Raw genomic sequence first — 20,003 nt, 5'->3', positions numbered from 1 at the left:
TTTCAGAATTTTTTAGTACCAAAAGATCTGGTAAGAATTGCTAAGATATATACGCTGTCTGCGTAATTTTGTACCAGATCTTGGAATCATTATCAGGATTATTTACTTTCAGATTCCTTTTCTCTAAATTCTTTCTTAGAGTAGTTTGGAAACCTCTCGAAGAAGCATAGACTTTTAAGTCTGATATCGCCAAACCACCTTGAGCAATCGTTTAATTATTTCTCTGTATAGGAAGAGACCTGAGCCCTTCAGCACGGTAAAGATATGGCCTTCAGTGGCACAAAGATGAGCTGATGAAAAAATTCCTCTAGTACTTGTACATACGCAGGTACTAGAAAGTGAACACAGTAGAGGTGTACCTTGACGCCTTATCTTTACAAGTGAAGACGAAGCAGGTCGCCTCTCTAGTATTCACACCACGCACGGCCGCGGGGAGTACCGTAAGGTCGGTATTACATTGTAAATTACAAACAGTATGAAGATAGACAGGATCGAAAGACCACTTTGATCAGTATTAAGTTTAAATAATATAAGCATACATAGAAACCTATTATAAACTTACGAAATGCTGTAATCTACCAGCTAGGTATATGTTCTAGTTTCCTGCGTCGCTTTCGTATCCTTTGGTTACAAAATTGAAATGTTTTTTGTAGAGCCCTTATTCTTTCACAGTTTGGGAAGCTGCATTATTATAAGCTATATTTTATTCTGGTGTTGGATGTAGTTACCCAGGGACGCGCGTGACTTGACAAAAAAAAGTTTGAAATAGATTTGCTTATCTTCCCAGTCGTAGTATACTATTGTACTTCTGATTTTCTTATTTGTATTACATTCCTAAGCTATGCGGTCTTCTGTGAATAAGGACCTCGAAATCCTGCTAAGTTCTAAATCATCGAGCGAATTATAATAAACGATTAACTTAAACGTTAATTGCGTATTTTCCTCCTAATTGGTTGTACATATGGTCTTCAATTATCTTTTGTTTTATGCTACTGCGTTTATAAATATGGAAGCTCATTAGCATCATATCTTAATATGAAATATCATTATCCCAGTAATCTAACTATCTATTCAATTGTCTACTAAGGATAGGAATTTGACGTTACTTGTATGGATTTATGTCACAATTCTATCTTTAGCAAGCAAATCAAGAGAATTTTGGGAACGGCAATACTATACGACAATCAATGTTATTACAATTAGAAGGCGATATACGAACAAAAAGTTCTGTCTCTTATATGTGCTATCAATGCTGTAAAAAAATACAAAATCTCAAATCCCAAACTTCTACAAGTCTTTTTAATTATTTTCAAACCGATTTTCTCGGAACCTTAAAAAGATGTCTATCAGTAGAATTAAATTGTGTAAACCTTCATGTATCTTAATTAATAATGTTTCTTATTTTAAGTTCAGTCGGCTTAAGACGTTTTAAAAATGGGCATATAAATAAGACATTTTACTCCAATTGATTCCAGCTACGAGAAAATATTGACCTGAACGACTTTTTTTAAACGAAAACTGGACTTTTGTTGTTTTTAAGGTGATGTGAATGTCATGTAGGACATTGAAACAAGATTGTTTTTTTTTAACTAAGTTAAGGACATGTTATAAATATTGGGTACGGATTTTGTTTTTATTTTCAATAAGTAATAAATAAAACAATGATGTAAAAAACACTATAAGGTTAATATAATAAAAAAAGTAAATAAAAACAATTTTGATCATGTGACACAAAACAGGTTGACATCGGATGGCAAGATTATTTGGTCCTTTATAAACTGTCCTTGGAGGACCAAATATATTTTATATATGTATAAATGCATTGTAATAAAACAAAACAAAGAATGTGCGCCTTTTAACAAAATATAAACATAATGTTTGGCAAATTGCTATCCGTTATCAGAAATGATTATGTCATAAAATATAGCAACATCATGCATGTACATAATATAAAGGTATTGTGTAGAAAGTGTCTAATTAGGAAACATAACAAAGAATGGAATCGTGTAACTTTATATCTATCTTTATTTAAAGGACAATGCTCAAAAAAAACCCAAGCCCGGCGCAAACGAAAAGTAACTCAAATTATAGGTAATAATAAGTAATGAAATACTGCATAGGAGGCATCATCGAAATCAATGGCTAAATGTATGAAATTAAAGGGGTAACATGAGCAGCTGGGGCTTATAGTTTAATTAAAGTGCTATCTGAAACAACAAACAAGTAATATGGCAAGTAATAAGCTTCTCCAAAAAGATAAATCAATACCAAAGTACAGGCTGCAGGGCCCACGTCATCGCGTCATGAGCGTTTTACATTACTTAGGGTGGGCTAGACATGATGAACAGTTCGCGCATCCCGCAACATTTTTGGATCTCGTCGTGTTAGAAATAAAGAATCGATGACTTTTAAGCGTTATTATTAAAATGAAAAGTACATTAATATCCTGTTTTAGTTCTATCATCCTATTATATTGTAAAAGTAGGTAGAATAGTGGAGAAGTTGCTATAAACATGTCATTAGGTACACTCTTAAACCACAACTGTATCTATTTGCTGTTCCTTTTACTAATACATTATGTTACCTCTAAAATCTTGAGTAGCAATGTACCGCAGATGTTAAAATTCTAATAGCAATTTCACACATTTAGCCACTGATTTCGATAATGCCCCCTATGTAATATTTAATTACTTATTTTTACCTATATTTTGAGCTACATTTCTTTTGGCCTGGGTTTTTTCTCATACCTCATGAGCATTGTCCTTTATACAACCTGTCAAGGCGTTTTCATACGTGAAAGGCTTATGAAACCAACCTTAATCGAAAAAAAAAAAAAATTTGGGTATTGGTTTTAAAAACTTGTTCTCACTACAAAATCGACGAAGCCGTATAGGTAAACAGAGCATATTCTTCAGATGAAATAAATTCAGAGATAAAAATTGAGTGATTTTTTTGTGAAAGAAATTGTCGTCACAAATGTACCGATTTATCGTTAAATATGAACGATTATTTTGATCGATGCATTATTACCACCTAGAAATAAGATTTAAGATTAATAAGTTAATCCTGTAGATAACGTAATTATAATAATGCTTGTTGCTATCGAGATAATAAGGTTATCACTGGGAGAAATGTAGGTATTAATTAGTGATATGAGCAGGAACTAGATTAGGACATATTGTCTGCTCAGCCATGACTTTCAATAGTTCCAATGTACAGGTAGAATAATATAATATCTTATCGAATGTTACTTTCGTTCCGAGATGGCCAAAAGGCATTTATTTTATGCAAATTCATATGCCATTTTCATGATTCATTCAATAAACGATATAAATGGTATTTTTATTACTTTTGCCCTTGAATAGTTTTCAAAAATATTTTTTGCATTCAGTGGAATATTTTTGCCACTTAAATGCAAAATCTCAAAAATAATAATTAACATCCCAATTTTGGAGTCGAAGTAATTTAATCAGACACCCATTGCTATACAATTATGTCACGTATGTATAGAAAAACTTGCCGGCACGGTATGGCTATAAACTGAAGTCAGCGACCTACCGTGGCCAATCATTCGGCGAATTGTAGACAGGCGAGGGAACTTTTCGACAAACATTAAATGTTCCGTCTATAAACGTTGAAAAAGATTCCACTGCCAATATTTAATTAGACAAAAATATTTATATCCTTCTCCGCATTGCATCAAGTCGACAAACCTACACTTAGGAATTTCTCTTGAATAGAGGTGGGAAATATCGATTTTTCTATTCAACGTCGTCTCAGTCAGTTCGTTTGGCTTGTCCACTATAAATTATACACTCATCTGCCATCATCTGCCCAGCCTTTTCCCAACTATGCTGGGGTCGGCTTCCAGTTTAGCCGGATGCAGCTGAGTACCAGTGTTTTACATGGAGCGACTGCCTATCTGACCTACTCGACCCAGCTAACACGGTACTTCTTCGTAAGGATAGTTGTCAGACTTTCTGGCTTTCCCTAACGACTGTCGGGACCTGCTCTCTCTGCTTCTCGAAAATAGTGATGGGAAATGTCGATATTTCTTATTGAACTTCGCGTCGATCGAATTTGTTTAGACTCATTATATGCTAATTGAAAAAAAAAAACAGTGCAACACGATAAGGACACATAAGTACCAAAGCACTTGCAAAATCTGGGAGCAAAGCGCTATTATCAGTTGTTACAAAGTTCGATAGATAAGCAATCGATACATCCGTTTTGTCCGAACATCACAATGTGCTCGAAACAATGCCTGCTGAAACAAAGATATTACCATAACAAGGAAAACTCTTTGAAGGGAAAGTGACGTCATATTATGTCTGCTACAGATTAATAATGTTTGCTCTTGGATACTTATAAAGGTGAAAGAGATATTGTGATATAAGTATGCATTTATGACGTTAGAAAGTATGCACTGTAAAGATGTAAGTGTAGACGACTAGAAGTTATTAATCGCGGAAAGATGAAGTGGGAATGTAAAATACTTGATAATAGGGAATTTATCTGACCACCTTTTCGTGCAGACTGGTCTTTTAGAACAAACGTTTAGAGGTACATAGTTTAGGAGACTTTAAACATATGTTGAATTAAATGAAACTTTTAGTATCATCTATACGACTAAATACCCAAAGAAGCGTAATAACAATATCAATGATGATGTTAACAAATTGTGTCATTTAAATTCAGCATCAAACGTCACACATAAAACAAATTCTAGGTCAAGAAGTCGGATAACCTTTAACTAAAATAGATTCGCTTCGAGTATCTGTTCCGGCACACAGGGACGTATAGAGTTCCCTTTATTAACCTCGGTAGAACTACTAAGTAGATAATTGTCTTCTTTTTAATGGCCAATGATTAGTGCGAATTAGGCTTAGTGTACACTACGAAGTATGTGTCGTATCAGAGGAAGAATAAATGTGAGCAGAGCAACCAAGGAGCGTGAAGGGTTGTCTTTTGTTTTCACATTCGAAAAGTACTGATTGATCAGCGTAATTTTGAGTTTGAACCATGGTCGTAAGAAGCCTTTAAGTTTGGATTTGAGGACTACCATGAAAATAAACTACACTAAGCATTTAACACGGCAGAAACTCATTTAAGGCTATCACAATGTTCAGTGCTGTTCAAAGGACCAGCAGGCAGATTAATTCTACCACCTTCATATTCCCTTACAAGGCGATCGAGATAAGAATCATGTTTTCTCGCAACGGAATTTATATTGTGTATTATATAGCATCTATAAGTTATTGAAGTTCCATTTGTGATGTGGCCATCAGAGATCGGTAACGGATACCGATGTTCTAAGGCCTAAGGTCTTAAGATGACTCGCCAGGAAAAGTCCTTCGTTTAATTATGATGTGTGTCAGTAAAGTGTCCTTACTCGGACATGCTTGAAATTACTATGCATGTAATTATTGTCATTGAATCATGAATATCGATACTCTTTCCGGTCTATCAGTAGAACCTGTTGGGATAGCGCGATTGTTGGAAAGAGTTACCGCGGCCCTGGTACATAAAGGGCTTAAGAAGGAACATGGTAGGTGTTAGTCAGTAAGAGTCTGACACTCCCTCACGCCGAAGCCACAGCAGGAGGGGTCATTTGATGATTTCACATCCAAAAAAAAGGTCAACTACTAAATAAAAAACTGGGAACCTCCCAAAAATTTGGAGGAATTCGAATTGAGAAAGTTAATCTTAAATGCAAATATAAGAGTCATTGTTTAAATTTTCGCTACAAAGAGGTTTGTTTATAAACAGATCTCATTCTTTAAATTAAATGGTGTTACTGGCACACACGATATCTGTATTAACGAAACTTTATACATATGCGCAGTTTGTAAGAAAACTGGTCATTGACCGATTGAGGAAGAGAATGATCTTTGGAACTAAGTGATAAATGTTTAAATGTACTTTATACTTTGAACTGCGTAGTAAGTATAACAGCCTACATTGTCTTTGTTATAGTTTATTGCATTACTACTCTATTGTTTTCATTTATATCAAGAAAGTCAATAGAAAGGTTTATGACTAATATTAATTTATTTATTCCACGGTTTTCATTTATTTACTTATACCATTTTATGAAGTTTTATTATTGCTTTTAATAATTCAAGTATGTGCAAAATATTGGCATTAAGTAAAGTCAAACTGGCATTATTTGCTAACTCGAGTTTGTCACGCTTTTGATATTCAGGAAAACAAAGCACAAAGGGTATGCAAAGTAGGTATAGAAAAGGCCATCGCGTCTCTCATCTATCGTAATTGTTTCGTCGCCCATTAAGGGCCATGCTGGATGCAGGTCGCTTCCAACAGGTATCTGTGGAGATCAAAGGGGGAGGCCTATGTTCAGCAGTGGACGTCCTATGGCTGAGATGATGATGATGATGATGAAAGGGCCATGATCAGAAAGGACCAAGATCAGAAAGGACCAAAATCAGAAAGGACCAAAATAAGAAAAGACCAAAATCAGAAAGGACCAAAATTCAGTACCTGTTATAAAACTTTCTATGAATAAAACCTCGATATTATTTATACAGTATTAATAGTTTTTAACATATGATAGAACAACCTTCGATGCATTGTTATTATGACAAAACACGCATGCAGCCACCATGTTTCAATATAACAATACAAAATTGCTGAATTTCAGTTCCTGATATTATCATTTGGCGCCAAACACGCAAAATACTTAATTATACTATGTATGTACTACTTTAAAGTATAATCAAAGTCACAGTATCAAAGTTGACAACGAATCAAATAAACATTTCAGTGCTTTCTAGATTTTACTGTATGCCAAACTGCTATATAAATACCTAGGTTACTAGGTGTAAATTAAAACATTTGGCCAAATAATAGAGTCAACAAAATACATTTCCATTTCCGCACAGCTTCGAATTAATTTAAGAAAGGTTATATTAAGCATTGATGCAACATGTTAGTAAAAACAACACCTTTAAACCAAAAAAAAAAATTGAACCTGACAAGTCATAATGAACGTGAAAAGTTTTATGAAAACTGACATCGATATTGTCAGGAAACTTGGGCTTCAGTGTTTATAAGAGTAAGAAGGGTTAAGAGTGTGAACTTACCCTGGAAACTGGTGCACATCTCCCACACGCCAGTCCAGCTGGTGGTCTCATCTGTGGCTCAGGAGCCGGGATCACTGGTCCTTCCTTTATTCTGTATAGCGACGAAGTGCGGCACTGTGAATAGACAATAATTATTGAAAATACTGCAAATCATAAGATAGTATTGGAAATGAAGAGGTTAGATGGACACTAAATAGATTTAGAACATGTTGTTGTAAAACTCTACATCTAGCACAATGTACAAATAAACGACAAATAAAAATATCTGAAAGACCGACTTGAAGGTTCATTTCCTACAATGAACATAATGTTCAGGTAAAACCGATAAAAGAACCAATAACTTGGCGAGAATACAGTTTTTTTCTTTAGGTCATATTTCCGAACATTCCACAGAAAGTTATCTTCTATCAGTTAGTTAGTTATACTGCCAATACATTGTCCTAGAAAAGGGTCAACCTCTAAACGTACTAAGAATGTATGTACAAGTTGCCAATTAGCACATTTTCACATTTGCCAAATACACACAAACATCGACACGATCTGACTCACTTTTAAATATCTTTACATATTTATAAAAAAACGCATTATTTTCAAAGAATCAGAGGCAAATGAAGCAATACGGACTGTGGAAGTCCAAAAAGGTGATATGACTAAGTAATTTGCAAATTATACGAGTCAGAATTTATTTGTGGCCGGAATTATCCTATATGATTTAAACGAAAACTAAGAGATCACTGAAGAAATGTGAGGAACACAGAACTGTACAGAGAGAATCAGAGTTGGTATTTGTGCTGATGTTTTTAGAGGCATTTTCTTTGAGGCAATAAACATAGGGCCACATAGGGCTCTATACCAAGTAAATAAGCAAATGGAAAAAACGGCTAGAACACTTGCTAATAGTTCGTTCATAGTAAGCACATGTGATTACCTCTACTTAAATGAAACGTTTTCCAGCTAAGCCAGAAGCGAGACTTAAACCACGCGCACATATCTAGGTTAGTAATACAAGTAAGATATAAAACATAATATAACAGAATCACTTCGCAATCGTTTCCAAATTGTTGACGTTAAACCATCTCGTGACGAATGAGAGTTATTACAACAATAATAACAATGTTACTCCATTCGTAACTACTGGTTAACGTAACAGACGTGTCCAGGGCACTCAATGACACACTCATTTTGTGATTACAGAAAGTATAAAAACGAAAGGACAGAAACCTGTATTTATATCAACCTGGCGCAGGCAGCAGGCGAGTAAAAAAATAATAATTACAATCATTTCGAGGCCAGAAAAGGTTTTTATGGCCAGAATATACTTCAATCTTCAGAAACACACGAATCCAAACATGATTTGTATTTTGGCATTAACTTTGTTGATACAATATGAGAAATGTTAAACTGCTGAAAATCCGATCAAATTAAGACAAAAGTTCGTTGCTCTAGATTTTTCAGATTTCCAAAGTGAACATAATTCAATGAACTCACTTTGTGAATTGCTGAACAATATTATTCAAATACTAAAACTGCAAATGATGACTAACAAAAAGTCGTAGGAAGAACCGGTTGGGCCAAACACGGGACAGAAATGGCTGGCTTAAAGGAAAGGCATATTATATGCAACCGTGGGAATGCACTGCTTGCTAATGATGATGGTGAATATACTGAGAAGCAGTAGAATAATTTGAATCGTAGATGTCGTTGAGAAAGATAAGAATAAACATTTTATTATGTCACGAAAAAGCAATAAACAGGACATTTTACATGTTTCAGCGTCAGTAAGAATTAATCAATATAATACTAAAACTAGTTTTGATAAGCAAGCCATTTTCGGTATTTCGATACAACAAAGGAAAGCGGAAACTGTGGTACGAATACTAATACCCTAACGGCAAGTGTTGCTTCAACGGAAGCAGTTAATGTAACATCTTCAATGGAAACTTTGATACGTAAATATGTATTAAAATCAATTAACAAATACAAACGCAAACCTTACTGCTTCCAATCCAAATATATTAGGAACGTGACAAAAGAAAAAGAAGACTTCTGCGCTGAGCTATAATAAACTGAAGTGTGTCTTGATCTGAATTGAATTTGGGAATTCCTATCCTACGGTGGGTCCAAGCCTACATGTTCAAGTAAGAGGATCAAGAGAATCCTAGCAATAGTGTCAAACAGTAGATGGAAACATCACGAGGAGACTTCAATTCAGATATCTAGAGGTATAAAACTTTTCCCTCTCCCCTCGGCTTTCCTTTGATACCGAGGTTATCAATACTAATAGCTTTCCTTTCTAAAGAAAAAATACATTTTGCCCAGCAGAAAGAACACAAAAAGTCCACTAAGCCAGTGTGTTGATGAAGATAATACAAATACTCACAGCAACATCATTGTCCACTTTCGCATATTCCTGCTGTCGCTTGCGCGCGCGCACCGCCTGCCGGAGGGAGGAGCTGGTGTCTCGGCCACACCATCCCCCCACCCTCTCGCCAACCACCTCCAGCATATCGGCCACACGGCTGAGGACAAAGAATAATACATTTAATCACAGATCTCTGCTAATAGGTCCACAAAAACACTTCAACATGTCACATTCAACAAGGGCCCCCTTACCGCATACAAAGCCATATATGGACGATTTTATTATTTGAAAAAAAAAACAATACTTCGGCGTCTATATATGGCTTTCTATGCGGTAAGGAGTACTAGATGAGGCCGATATTTTCTATCATCGAAATAGATTCAAGGGGGTTACAGTTGGGATACGGGATTGTTCGAAAGAGTTACCGCGGACCTGGTACATAAGGGCTTAAGAATGAACATGGTGGGTTTTAGTTGGTAAGAGTCTGATAGTCCCTCACTCTTTCTAAGTTCCGACATGTTATAGGAAGTGCAGATGAACAATGTAGTCTCGTGGCTTTGTAATTAATCCCACCCAAAACAAAAATGTGAGAGACTGCCAAGTTCGATGAAATGGGAATACTTCGCCTATAAAAGAAGTGAGATCTGAATAAGTACCAAGTTCCATACACATACCTTAGTTAAAAATACTTACTTTTTAATGATGTTACTTGGCAAGTTTTCACACACCTTGTAATAAGCCTACTAAACGCAATGAATCAAGTATTTAATTTTCTATTAAAACTTGCCAAGTAACATCATTAAAAAGTAACTATTTTTAACTAAGGTATGTGTATGGAACTTGGTACTTATTCAGATCTCACTTCTTTTATAGGCGAAGTATTCCCATTTCATCGAACTTGGCAGTCTCTCACATTTTTGTTTTGGGTGGGATTTCATTTATTTTGTAAGGTTGTTTATTTTATTGTTTTCTTATTATTAAGTTTTGCATATGCACTATGCTTCTTACAAAGAAATAAACTAGATTAACTAAATAGCCTAGATTTACCAACTGACTGACATGACATGTTATCATATATTATGTTCGTGGATCAAAGTTACACATTCGTTATTTTCGAAAGTGACTCACACTTGGCCGTTTTCAGGTTTTTGCTTTACTTTGACTAAATACAAACCTTTTTAACGAATTTCAGATCGGTACGACCATTCGAAGATATATTATATAAATATAGTTCGTTTTAGTTCCTTAGTTAGGAGTATAAATACCTTCATTATTTTGAAACCGACTCACACTTGGCCATTTTCAGATTTTTTCCTTTACCTTGACATAAAGACCTACCTCCATGCCAAATTTCAAGTCAATACGACCATTGGAAGTGGTCTAGGTTTTTGATGAGTGAGTCAGTCAGTCAGTCAGTGAGTGTATAGTAAAAATAGCGATTTTCTGACGTCAATATCTCAAGACCTACAATAGGTATATTAATGAAATTTTGTATTTTAGATAAGTGAGGGGGTCTCAACAGATATTAGAAATTTGGTATGCGTAAATAAAATAGATTTTGAGTTATAGGGGGGTCAAATTTGGCCCGAAATGGTTCGTGTAATATAACCCACGGCCGGTGTGTCGCTTTTTTTGCCCGAACTTGGCGGACACACTGCCGTGTGTCTAGATAACGAAAGCCATCAATTACATCTCAGTAGGTACTTAAAACAAAGAGAACTTAAAACAATTTTCAAAGAAAATCAACATCATTGTGTTATACTGTAGTAATTAATTTGTTCAGTGTTTCATTTATATAACTTGCACGACTTTCTTGTAAATATTCTGGGCATATCCTTATTTTGAGAATACGTACATATGCACACGAAGAAGTATTTTATTTGAACGATTATTTACATTTTATTGTCTTTTCTTGATAACGACGTATAACTTTAACAATATTTTCTATGGATTTTCCTGATTTTATAATTAGTTAAGGACCTAGGTCAACTAGTCCACTTTTAACTCTTGAAAGTCATACTCCATCATCAAAAATGACGTACATAGGTGAGGTTAATCAATACCTGACTAAAAAATGATGAAATATTTACGCGTTGATAAATCATTGCTTCCGAAATAAGACCACGTAACCCTGACAGCAAACACGTGATTTTCGAAGATAACAATACATAGTGATAAAAATGTTGCACAGATTTTCCAAAATATGAACTGACGTAGTCTTTGCTTTACATTCGAAGATTGCATAAACGAAAGCAAAATTAATCAGTAATTCGCAGACAAGGAAAGATGTGTACTTGTAATAATAACCAAAAATAGACTTTTAAACTTAGGAGATCATCTTAAAATATTTCAGATTTGGGTCTAGGTTTGATATTGGTAATGTCTATGCTGGTATTTGTGCATGTGCATTATACAATCAAAACATCAGAATGTAATTTCTTATCAATACACTGTTTAAAAAAAGCATAAAAACTTATTTCACATTATACAATCAGTCAATCCTGCGATATCAAAATACTAGTGAGCATGAAGAAACGAACCTCTATGACAAAACAGAATTAGTTGAAAAGAACCGTCACAGTCATTAACCAAACTACGTTTTATTTCTTTCATATGCAAATTGACTATACAGTGTAACAAAATGTAAAACAAAGCCATGAAGAAAATGAATTTAACAAACTGAGAAATTTCAGATTTCTTACTAAAAATTACAAAAATTTTCGTGAAAATAAAATTAAAGTTCATGATTCATCTGTATGTAGGGAAGTTTTCAAAGGAAAATTTTAACGATATTTATGAAAACACGCTAAGAAAATAACCAGATGACATATACATATGATACATTTAGTATAGTTTCTTTCGTGAGATCGTAAAATATAAATGGCGTAGAACATAAAAAGAACTATTCTTATATAACTATTCTTATATAACTAACTAACTATTCTTAAATAACTTTCGATTATGTCCATTATAATACGCTACTCAATAAATTAGAAAATTATGGTATTAGAGGTAATGTGCTCAAACTTATTAAGTCATATTTAGAAAACAGAACACAAATTACTGAGGTTAGCCGCATTAATGTCGTCAATAAGCATGAAGAGATAGTCAGATCAAGTGAACGTAAAATTTCATTCGGCGTACCACAGGGAAGCGTTATGGGACCATTTTTGTTCATACTATATGTGAATGACATGCCGTTATCCCTTGAACAACCTATAACAATGTTTGCGGATGATAGCACAGTAACGATCCCTTGTAAAAGCATAAGCACATACGAAAATGATATTAACCCTAGAAAGATAACCATATTTTGACTGTTACAAAAGATAACCATGCGCTTCGGAGGCGCCCAATATATTAATATATTTTTTTTTATGAAATACCTATTTATTGTATTTACTTACTTATTATTTTTAATATGGTTCATGAACTAATAATAAAAAACGTTTTTAGTGGAATATTTTATATATTTTAAAAATTAAACTTAAATCAAAAAATCTCTAGAAAAAAATTATAAAATTAGCAGTCTTCTGTTTACAGGAACATAGTATCAAAAATATATATTATTTTTCTTCTTATAAACGAATTATGTCATTTCTGACTAACTAATCAACTAAAAAAATCAGTCAAAACTATAATCATTAGGCTCAAATTTGGTTTGATAGGCATTCAAAACAAACATCATTTTGTGTTCGCCGCAAACTATTTTCAGTAAGCTCTGAAGATACAGATGGACTTATATCGTCTTCATTTTGTGTGTCATTTAATTGTTGTGGCACCTCTTCATCTATAAACTCGTCTTCGAAATCACTCTGTATGTCATCTTCACTCAAATTATCTTCTATCTCACTGTCACTTCCTTGCTCTCGTTCATGCTCGTTCTCTTAATCTTCAGCGATAAACCTACATATTGCATCATCAGATAGTGTCCTCCGGCTCGTCATGATGTAAGCGAAAAGATTTTGTACTAAAACAAAGAAATAAACAGTTATAGTAAACATTTTATGTAAGTATAAACAAGTTCATACTTTCACTAAAAGTCACACAAAGATAACCATGCGCCTTTGAGCGCAACCCTTAGTCATAACTGCAAAACTATGGTACTTACCGCGTAAAAACGGCCGTCCCGCGACGGAGTGCACCGACCACTGAGCTAACTTAAAAAGACAGGTAGATACGCGCGCTCATTAGAAAGATACAGTGATGTTAAACCAACGCGGGCGCCTCTGAAGCGTAGGTTATCTTTCTAGGGTTAACAACACACTTGACTCAATAATTAGATGGTTGGACAAAAATAATTTAAATATAAATTTAAGTAAGACAAAGGTAATGCACTTTAGACAGCGAACTCCTGGAGGAAGTACTTTACACATACATTACAAAAACAATAATATTGAGGAAGCGGGTGATACAAAATTTTTAGGACTGCAAATAGATTTTAGTTTGAATTGGAAGGCACATGTAGATATGTTGTGTAAAAAACTGAGCTCTTCCGCCTTTGTTTTGTATAGATTGTCCTCCATAGTGAATGATAAAGCGCTACTTACGGCTTACTATGGAATAGTTGAGTCCCATTTACGGTACGGAGTCATTTTCTGGGGGAACTCGACTGATCGAGACATAGCTTTTAAGGCTCAGAAAAGGTGCCTTAGATCCATGTTTAAGCTCAAAAGTACAGACAGTTGTGTGCCCTATTTTAAGCAATACAAAATCCTGACACTTCCATGTATCTATATCTTCGAAGTAGCTATGTTTGTTAAACAAAATCCGTGTCGTTTCCAACGTCTAGCTGATGTATGTCCGAGAAATAGACGAGACAATAGCAAATTATGCATTGTGTCGTGTCAAACGAGTCTGAAGCGCAACAGTATCTATTGCATGGCCCCAATAATATACAATAAGTTACCAAATGCCTGGAAAGACTTAAGCACACCACTGTTTAAGAGAAAGTTACGCCAATTTTTAAATGATAAAATTTATTATACCATATCAGATTTCTTAGCAGAAAAATTATAATTTATATGTATAAATGTTTAATTGTAAAATTAGTAGTAAGTTAATTGATCTCATATAATATTGTGATTATAAATAATAGATTAATAGTAGGTAATAATGTTTAAGTAGGTAATAATGTTTGCATGCCGAATGGTAAAATATGGCTGAACTTTATAATTATAAGAACTTTTGTATACCCATATTTGCAAAATAAAATATTCTATTCTATTCTATTCTATTCTATTCTATTCTATTCTATTCTAACTATAAAGTAATTTCAAATACAAAGCGCTATTTCAAACTGAAGGTGATTTACGTGACTATTTTGGTTAATAGTGTTGATGAAGATATCTGCTTACAAGTTCAAACTCACAACTGCATTTGCGGGCTATTATTTGAATGGCAAGAAATTCACCGTATTTCAGAACTAAAGAGCTCTACGAAAAAAAAAATTCCTACATTTCATCAATATTTTAATAAATTTTGAAACATGCACAATTTGTCATCTCAACTTCCATATTCATTATCATTTCAAATTACAAAATTCTGAAGAACTTACAGCAAGTGTAGTCAACAATCAAAGTATCGTGCATACAAACAGTTTTTTATATGAATACTAATGTGAATCCAAATGAACCATAACCTTCCTCAAGGCACAATACAAGTACACTACAATATATATGTATGTTAAAGAAAATACATATATGGAACGAACAAAGATACAAAACTTTCCAACGCCTATTGAACTGTAATGGCTAATTACATGATAATATTACATTTATTAATGATTTGTGAATACATTTGTGCTCTGTTTCCTTATAAATTACATTAATAGACTGTCAGAGAAATAGAGAAAGATACAAATGCTAAAAGTAAGATTACAAGTTTTAAATTATTTTTAACTATTGATTGTAATCTGTTACAAATTAGCAATATGTACAAAAAATCGTAATATCGATGGATCAATTATCAAAAACAATACTTTTATTACCAATGTTTTCGTAAAACATCTAATCTTACCCTTTACCTAATGTTCTTGTTATATGTACACAATGGTAATCAATGTTTTCTTTATCATTTTCAAAATACAATGCTACACAGTTATCAACAGAATCATATTTTCTACGCATTTCCTTCATTGTTTTATTATTTTTATCGCTGTATTGTTTTTCTTTGTTTCAACATTTACATCGCGACGCACACTTTGTTTATAAATAAAGAGTGCGGCAGAATTTGAGGTCATTAACATCTGCCCAAGAATTTTAATATTATTAATTTGTTGTTTATGCAAAATGTATAATTGAGAGTTCATTTATGTTATCAACACTTTTTCTAACGTTTTGTTTGAGCCTGAAGATAACATCCCGAATGAAGTTGCCGAATCAGAATTATACCTACAATGGATTCAAATGAAACACTCAAAATGTTATAGATTTTTATTGAGATGAGAGACAGAAATCCGACTATACATAGAATGGAAGCCAAAGTTACGCAAACAAGAGCAAAATTTTAAGAAACCGTCTTCATTTCAACGAGACCGCAACAAATGAGTTCAGTAATTAAAATAATAACTCTAGCTAGACAATTACACTACAACGGAATACAAACTAAAATACTTAAAAAAATGTTTATAGACCAGAAACCGCTTATGTCTTTGGAAACGAGCAATTAGGGACCATCCAAGATATACATCAATGTAGCCGCAGTTTTAAGATCCGATCTAGTAAAACCGGAGTAAGACAGGGTATCAGTGAAATATAAGCAATTATCTAGTTTTTATACAGCGTTCATTAAATAAATTGTATAGCAGTAAAGCAAGCAATCGCTTTGAACGATCGTGGGTAGCAAGAGAGAGCAGACCAACTTTCCATTAAATCTCAATTATTATAAGTCTAGTTAGACCTGAGTATTTATAGCTAGATGCTGCGGGATTTTTCAAAACAATTTTTATGGTTCTGGAAGACAATGGTTCCAGAAGACTCATAGTTGTATTTTAGTCCGTAAAAATCCCCTCAAGCACAGCGCGTGGATTCATTACATTATTCCTATTTTCGAAGAATATGTCTAGGCTATTATTACAATGTGTTAGAAAAGTAGCTTTAGTACATGAACAATTAACTAGAGAAGTAGGATGAAAAGGCTGTAGTTACTAAATTGCAATTAAGAGTAATTAAACACGATTTTCGTTGTAACTTTATGCATTGCAGTTCACTTTAACTGTTCTAAATTATTTCTAATCTCAATCTCTTTTTGTGGCTGTAAAATCAAACTCATCACTTTTTTGTCATTCTGTTTTCATGTTATTTTCTTCCTTGACTCTTAACTATATTTTTAATAACAACTACTAACTGGAAAAAACGAATTAATTAAACTGAGAAAATATATTTAATAGTACATACGCACACAAAAACTATAAGTAACGAAATTGACGTAAGAATTCTCAGCTTCACCTAATTAAGAGCACAAAAAAAAGTAGCTCCAAATTAAGGGACATTTAAATTAAGTTTTTTTGTATTTTTTTCAGTTATGGGTAAATAAACTCCTAAAATAGGATCTCGCTTACTCGTGCCTTTATTGTGCTATGACCTTAGGTTGTTACTCAAAATACACGAAAACAATGGTACGCTTTTCCACGAGCTTGTTTTTTCTAACAGTTCTAATTACTTAAATTAAATAACATAATAACTATTGTTTTTAACGATGATACCATAATAATTTACCATTTTTTTATTCTACTAGGTATAATTAGCCCTTTTTGTTAATTAAAAATGTTCTTTTAATACGCAAGACCACGGAAAAATATTTTGTCTGTTTAGGATGATTCAGTGATATTAAAAGTTAATGTTGCCGAGTACACACGACGACAACATTAACGTACGTATGACAGGGAAGATTGGAAGCGGAAGACATATTGCGCCGACCCAAAATAAAATTGGGAACAGAGACAAGAAGAAGTTGCCGAGTACACACCTGGACGTGAAGAACCAGTAGAGAATAGCCGTGAAGATGGCGAGCTCGGCGGCTCCGCTGGCCACCCTGACGTGCTCCACCATCGTCCACACGCTTATCATCGTATCCATCTCGCTGCTGTTGTTCACCGACACTACATCACCGACCGTCCAGTTCCACAACGCACTTACTTCCACTATCTTGGACGAAATCTTCACTAATTTATATTACTCAATTTATAAATTCCACTTAAGGCTTCAGATTAACGCAACTAGTCTTTGTCGAGTTCTATAAATATAATTAATTAAATAATCGATTTCAATTTCCGTGCAGAGGCAATACGTGTTGCCTCTGTGAAAATCGGAATTGTATTGACAGTGGCGATGGACAGATGCTACAAAGTGCACTTCGCTGACCCATGTCCGTTGATTCGTCCGAAGCGTTTGCGACGACGTGATAGATACCGAACGCAATAGCTCACGGTGCGATACCGATATGAAAACAGTAATTAATAACGACCTAATTGCTCGGTGATACACTAATGAACTGTGAACGGGCAAAGTTACCGCGTGAAGGAGATCACGATTGATATGGATGGCAAATTTCGCGGTGGCAACGAGTAGGGAGGGAGTAGTACTTAAAGGACAATGAAGGGGGACATATTGAGTGGGGATTGGACCAATACAAATGTGATTCAACTCTAGTGCTAGATAATATTTAAATGCGTGATGATGTTAGATTAGGCGTTATGAAAAATGAGATTCCAGAACAAACGGCCATTATTAATGACTGATTAGAAATAATGCAAGTAATGAAAGGACAAGAAATTCTACTGGTGATAACAATTTATCTTCCTCATTCAAATTAAAAGACTGAAGGTGTGTCGTACCTACATGATAATATAATAAATTGAAAGGTTAGGGTCGGGGCTTCACGATAAAAAAGTTCAGGTGCTATTAAATATTCCTTAAAAATTCATGCGTGGAAGATAATGTACATCGAATGTTCATCGTGTGATGCGTGATAAGTTAATCAAGTGTCAAATAGTCAAACTACTGAATAGCGAATTTATGGTCATAAAAATCTGTTCTGTTTTATGAGCTGTTTCAATTTGCACGTTATTTTCGTGAAATTTCGTAAGATCACATTCAGATTGCGAAAGACTATTTAGCGCGTAGAATTTGTACTAGAATCTAGTACGACATTGGTGAATTTATTTCGCAGCTGAACTTGGATTCTAACTACCTAATGCAACCGATTAATATGCAGAAATTTTGGCATACTTAATAAGTTTAATTTCAAAGTCTAGGAAATTCGTATTTTAGGAAGCATGTTCTTGGTTAATGCTAGGCATTGTGTCTTTAGTTTTGTTTTTGTTAATGAATGATTCAATTTAGTATCAGCAGCTAATCATCTTTTGCACATTGGCAGTCCTCTGTGTGCTCTGAGGCGATAAGCGCAAATTATTTCTCAGTTATTGTGAACTTTAATCTAACCTCACCTAACACGCTACTGTAGCATGAGACACACCCATTGGTAGCTTGAGTTTTGTTTTCTTCAGCCTCTTTATTAAGATGGCGTAATTTATGCAAAAGTTGAAGTAATAGATTTGTAGATTTATTACCTAGAGTTGAGGAAATGGTTTACAAAATAAAATTATTGAAATAAATAATGTCTGTTCCAAACTTATCAACGAATGAGATCCAGATTATAAAGTTAACTTTTTGGTCCTGCGAGACGAATTGTGTGTTACAAACTGGTATATTACTGTTTACAGACAATCGTAGGTGCAAATTGAAACAGTGAACGAAAGCATTACATTAGTTGCCCACTTAGTGCTAGCACAATGAAATGATTCAGACCAGTCATTGTACGCAAATTACAATTTGTACAGATCGGCTTCTGATTTGACGCAATCATACTTTATGGGTCAAATGCAAGTTCCTAATCATCTATAAATCATGACAATTTTGAAACTGAAAATAATACTCTTTTGCAACTTATCAAGGAAAATTGTTGGGATTTTTTCGCATTATGCGAAACACTAAAATTGCCAAGAAGATATAATGAGTTGCAATGACATCGTTATGAGAACCCAAAATACTTGACTGTATCTAACAAGGTCGAATCTAGTTTTCCTTTGCTATCAAGCAAGATATCACTTTTATAATAAATGAACAAAAAATGTTCTGAAAAGATAACTTATCAGACAGTACATAGACAGATACAAAAACACACATGGTGAATTATTTGCGGTTCCAAGTTTATATGCAAGAAATCATCAGCTGTAAAAATTCTTGCTTAAAATACATGACTGGAATGTGGATGAACAAAGCAAGGGCACACGGAGATTTATTTTGATTAAAAAAAACCTGAGTTGCAGCACAAAGATGTCTTTAAGTATCAAAAGGATCCAAAATTGCATCGAGTTTGACACTTTAACCTTTAAAACGCATCTGCAGACAATAAAGAAGCTGTTTTACTTATTCAATCAGGTTTATATGTTATCCGTCCACACGACGAACATTCTCAGAACTAGAATTTATAAACACTAGGCGCAGGAATTCCATCTTTCAACCTTTCTTTATCCT

General features: G+C 34.0%; 1 protein-coding gene across 1 annotated transcript in view; it reads right to left on the bottom strand.

The window, feature by feature from the left end:
- The window catches only part of LOC110373571 (glycerol-3-phosphate acyltransferase 1, mitochondrial), a 44,925-nt gene that overhangs the window by 23,850 nt on the left and 1,072 nt on the right, over positions 1-20,003 (bottom strand). The window contains exons 2-4 of the mRNA XM_064040083.1: positions 17,434-17,700; positions 9,484-9,622; positions 7,104-7,217 (exon numbers count right to left, since the gene is read on the bottom strand). Coding sequence (XP_063896153.1) covers positions 7,104-7,217; positions 9,484-9,622; positions 17,434-17,543 — 363 coding nt within the window. The 5' untranslated portion in view covers positions 17,544-17,700. The remainder of the gene's footprint in view (positions 1-7,103; positions 7,218-9,483; positions 9,623-17,433; positions 17,701-20,003) is intronic.

Source organism: Helicoverpa armigera, chromosome 21 (assembly GCF_030705265.1).
Source record: "Helicoverpa armigera isolate CAAS_96S chromosome 21, ASM3070526v1, whole genome shotgun sequence".
NCBI lineage: Eukaryota > Metazoa > Arthropoda > Insecta > Lepidoptera > Noctuidae > Helicoverpa > Helicoverpa armigera.
The sequence above is the reverse complement of the archived record's forward strand: the minus strand, read 5'-3'. Positions and strand labels throughout refer to the sequence as shown.